We start from the raw sequence: 5,000 nt of genomic DNA on the forward strand, positions 1-5,000 counted from the left end.
CACACTTAAACTTACACACTAACATGTACACACACACACTCTTTCATTCACACACACACACACATGCTTACACTTACACACTAACATGTGCGCGCGCGCGCACACACACACACACACACACACTCACATCTACACACTGACATGTGTGTGCAGAAGAAACACAAACACACATGCACACAGTTACACGTAGACACACCTACACAATCATTACACAATCATTACACACATCTCCAACATAGATGTAGCGCTCCCTTCACTACTCCTATAATATTTGGTCCCCTTTACCCCATATAAATAAATAAAAAACATTTACATTTACAAACTCATAGTTGCTGACAAAAGGTCGCTTTCAAACTCGATATACACGTTAGGACAAACAAAAGCAAACCAAACAAAACATATACCAACTCAAACACAGCTACCACTAGCCTGGTAGGCGGTTAGCCTACCTGCTAGCTAGCTACAATGCAATCGCTACCCACAAACACAGAATGTCCACAACGTTACTGTCCGCTTCACTCTCTTGAGCAGCAAAAGAAAACACTTTAGATGAGATGGATGAATCTTCCCTGACCAGTTTGCAGTTCACTCCGGTCAGTATGTTTGTTGAATCTCCCCGTTGCCATGTGCTACAGCAGCTGGTACAGCAGCAATGGAAATAATAAAACACACAACACATACATATCCCAGTAGGCTGACACTGACAAACGTACAAATGTACAACACAGTCATCTCCATCTCTCCATGATGCCATGTCAGTTGACGCAGAAAATCCCGACCTCCACTTCTCTGTGATGATCAGATACAGTGATAACGCACACACACAGAGACAGACAGACACACACACACACACACACACACACACAAATTGTCCATCAGTGGTTTGAGTGTCTGCATGGTCTATACTCTGCTTGTACACATGCACACAGATACACACAAACACACACACATGTACAGCACACCGACACACACACAAACACACACATATATAGCACACATGGTCTTTAATCCTCTGAGGTCTCTGTTAGCCCTCCGTTAGTCCCTATAGTTTTTGGGGTGGAGCCCGTCATGTGAAAACAGGTCCAGGCCTTTTGTCCTTGCAACCCCCTGGTCTGCAAACACGCCGCGAGAGACTCCTCCCTTACACACCCCAGCACATGTCCAGACAGTGCAAGGGTCAGTGACAAATAAGGATTGGCAAGATGCCAATTAAAAAATATGTTTTAAACCTGTTAAAACAACATGCCCAAGGACTGTTAGAATGTATATTTTGCATTTCTGTTGGTTTCATAGTATTTGATATGACTTTTCTACCATTTTTCACCAAATACGGAACTAATGGCCCTGTTTATTGTCAAATGGTGTAACCATTACACAAGTACAAATATTTAATATTTCATCCTCCTAGATTTTATGTACGTGTAGTCATGAAAACAAGTAATTGATTTTCAAATATCACTTGACATTTTTTTTTATTATATTTATTTTAAAAATTCAGATTAAATTGATGTTTTATTGTACTGAGCAAGACATTATGCTGTAAACATTAAAGTTTTCTGCATATTCCATGCCCATTTGGGTAAAAATGGTTTTAAAACACATTATAACAGTGTAGTGGAATACTTAAGTATCATCCATATTAAGTTTTTTGTACAATATGAGATTTTTGTGGAAAATACTGGTTACGCCAATTGACATTAATCGGTTACACCAAATGACCATACTGCTTCTACAGCCCTAAATTGATCAAAATGGCCTCAAACAGGAAGATGTCAAATGGTGTAACCGGTTACACCATTTGACATTTCAATTTAAAACCAAAATCTGCAGGCATTATTTAGGATGACTATGTCAACACTTAACATTGGTGTGAATATTTAAAAACATATTTTACATTTAATATAGTCACTTTGATTATTGTGGTTTATTTATATTTTAACTGAGGTCATACCACTTGACATGTCACCTGACCATGCTTGAAAAATGCACATTTTAGAGAAAGTACTAACCTTGACATGTAGCAGTTAGGTTCTTTAGGGGTCTTCTCTGTGACATGATCTTCTGGCACAATATTTACAAAATGGCTCCTAAAATGTGGTTACACCACTTGACATTTAAGAGGTTGACTTGGCAGACATGATTCCCCATATTAATTTAAATATTCCGAACAATGATGTTACATAACTATTATTAAGTTTTAAAAAGTGCAAGTGTAAGAGTATGCCAAAGTATATCAGAGGCTATTTTGAAGAGAGTTTCACAATTTTTTAGCAAGTTTTATTACTTGGTACTACATTTTAAGGGTTACACCACATTGACAATTTTACCATTATTTTCTTAATATTCTCACCAAAATGGATAAAACCAGAACTTTTAGAATTTGGTCTTGAAGAAAATGATGTTTCAAAGTGATTTGATAGATTATTCTCAAACTTTAACACTTTTAAATGTATTTCATCCTCATGTTCACAAAAAAATGAGCGTCACGTCTTTGACCCGCAAACACATTTACGCAACACACACACACCCCCCATACACAGGCATGCTGCAACTTTGCATGTACCAAGACAATGCAATGCTGGTGAATGGCAAAAGAACAGATGTGAATGAAGGAAAGCATGCTGTTTGGATGAACGTGTGCGTGTGCGTGTGCGTGTGCGTGTGCGCGTGCGCGTGCACGTGCACGTGCACGTGCGTGTGTGTGTGTGTGTGTGTAGAACTTGTATGCTTGTGTGTTTGTATACGTGTGTGTTTGTGTGTCCCTTTAGTGAGAACCTTTGGTGATATCTTGGTGGTGTCTTGGTGGTATCGTGGTGTCTGTTTGTAGAGAACCTTTGGAGTGCGTACCTCACCAAGGGGGAGGTGCTTGAGCGGGACTCTGGCCCCTCCCCCGCCGACACCGCAGCCCCGCAGCCCAGCCACCTGCCGTACATCTTCGCCGACCTCACCACCTCCTTCACCGTGCTGGTGGGCATCTTCTTCCCCTCCGTCACAGGTACCCTCATCACCTTCCTTACACACACACACACACACACACACACATACTCACACACACACACACACACACACACACAGCTACACTCATCCCTTGCTTCCTGTCCTCCACACTCTTCCTCATCCCCTGTCTCTTCTTATGCTCCCTTCTTTTTCTGTTTCTACTCTCTCTCTCTCTCCTCTTTCCCCCTCCCTCTCTCTTTCTCTCTCTCTCTATCTCGCGTTCTCTCTCTCTCTCTGACTCTCTCTTTACTTATCTCTAACTTTTTACCACCATCCCTCCCTCTCTCACACTCAGTGGCGGCGCCAGGGAGGGGCTAGGGGGTGCTACAGCTCCCCCTGGATTAGCCATAGCACCCCCAAAGCACCCCCAAGAAAATAATGGTTTATTACAGTGCATGAAATGCCCTGTATTGTTATTCCTAGGCTTCTTCTTCTTCTTATTCTTGTTACCTTTTTCTGCGATTAATTCAGCCCGAACCGCTAAACGTAGAAACTTCATTCAAACTTTGTCGCGTAGGTCTTGTAAAGGACACTTATGCTATGTATTTTTCACTTTTCTAAACTTTATACTTTTTAAGTTATTAAAGAAAAACGAATCTAAATTTTCCCATTGACTTACATTGGGCCATTATGACATCATAATAGGGTAATTAAACTGGCTTGCACCTGTGCTTCACTGACACCTGCGGCAAGCCTCCAAGGGTCCTCTTCTCTCTGTACCTCTCCATTCAACTGTATAACTAGGAATATTAATAGACACCTTCCATACTCTACTTTTTTTTTCTCTCTATCACTCTCACTCTACTTTCTCTCACACTCCATCTCTCTGCTTCACTCTTTTTTTCTCCTTCTTTCAATATTTTCACTCTCTCTTTACTGTCTTTATCCAGAGCCACTCTTGTTCACTCTTCTTTCCTTACTTTGTTTCTTCCTCTCTTCTTTCCTTTCTTCTTTCCTTCTTTCTACTCTTCTTTACTTTCTTCTTTCCTTCTTCCACTCCTCTTTCCTTTCTTCTTCCCTTCTTCCACTCTTCTTACCTTTTTCTTTTCTTCTTTCCTTCTTCCACTCTTCTTTCCTTCTTCCACTCTAATTTCCTTTCTTCACTCTTCTTTCCTTTCTTCTTCCCTTCTTCCACTCTTCTTTCTTTCTTCACTCTTCTTTCTTTTCTTCTTTCCTTCTTCAACTCTTCTTTCCTTCTTTTACTGTTCTTTCCTTTCTTCCTTCCTTTCACTTTTCTTTTATTCGTTCTTTCTTAACTTTTGCATTTCATGCACTAGTATTTCCTTCAGGAAATGCATTTTCTAGTTTATTATTAGTATTTCATATCATTCTGCGTTCTTAATTTAATTTATTGTGTGATAATAATATTTCATTCACAAAAGAAAATAATAACAGATTGAAATGAACAGATAGTTCACGTAGCACGACACAGACAGGACGCATGACGTTGGGACGTTGGACGTTGATGTCCACTGACGATTGAAGGAGAAAGAGAGCTAGTCCACTGTCAAAGTCAGTCAAGCGGTAATATCAACAAATTCACAATAATGGAACGGTTTTTGTTACCCAAAATTCCACGAGTAGAAGAATCATGTGACATTGAAGAAGAAGAAGCAATGCAACGGGTATCTGAATTTTAATTAGAAGAAGAGGGACGTCGTGATTAAAGAGATGAACCCTACACCTCTACTGAGGGTGCTAGCCATGCTACACCTGGTCTGCTGGCTTGCCCGGATTTTGGTTTTGCTTATGGCTTTTCCAGCAATATTTGTTGGCATTTTTGCCTGTTCTTGAAGAAGTAAAGTTTTATTGTACAATGATACAATGATCTAGCTCTGATTATTGTGGGTTTGAGTGCCTACTGTTTTGTTTCATTCACTTTTAAAAGGGGCCTGCATCTTTACACCATTTAAGATTAAAGGTGGAACGGTCTTGTTTGATGTGTTACATTAATGAATGCGGTCCTTTTTGGGGTTTTCTGGATCCGCCTTAAGAAAACAGAG

The 5,000-nt window shown here is 40.1% G+C and overlaps 1 protein-coding gene across 2 annotated transcripts in view; it reads left to right on the forward strand.

Annotated features, from left to right (window-relative positions):
- Positions 1-5,000, forward strand: part of slc12a6 (solute carrier family 12 member 6) — a 35,910-nt gene that overhangs the window by 15,794 nt on the left and 15,116 nt on the right. For both annotated transcript variants that reach the window (XM_080859778.1, XM_080859779.1), the window contains exon 10: positions 2,828-2,995. In XM_080859778.1, coding sequence (XP_080715904.1) covers positions 2,828-2,995 — 168 coding nt within the window. The remainder of the gene's footprint in view (positions 1-2,827; positions 2,996-5,000) is intronic.

This window comes from Sprattus sprattus (assembly GCF_963457725.1).
Source record: "Sprattus sprattus genome assembly, chromosome: 21".
Lineage (NCBI taxonomy): Eukaryota > Metazoa > Chordata > Actinopteri > Clupeiformes > Clupeidae > Sprattus > Sprattus sprattus.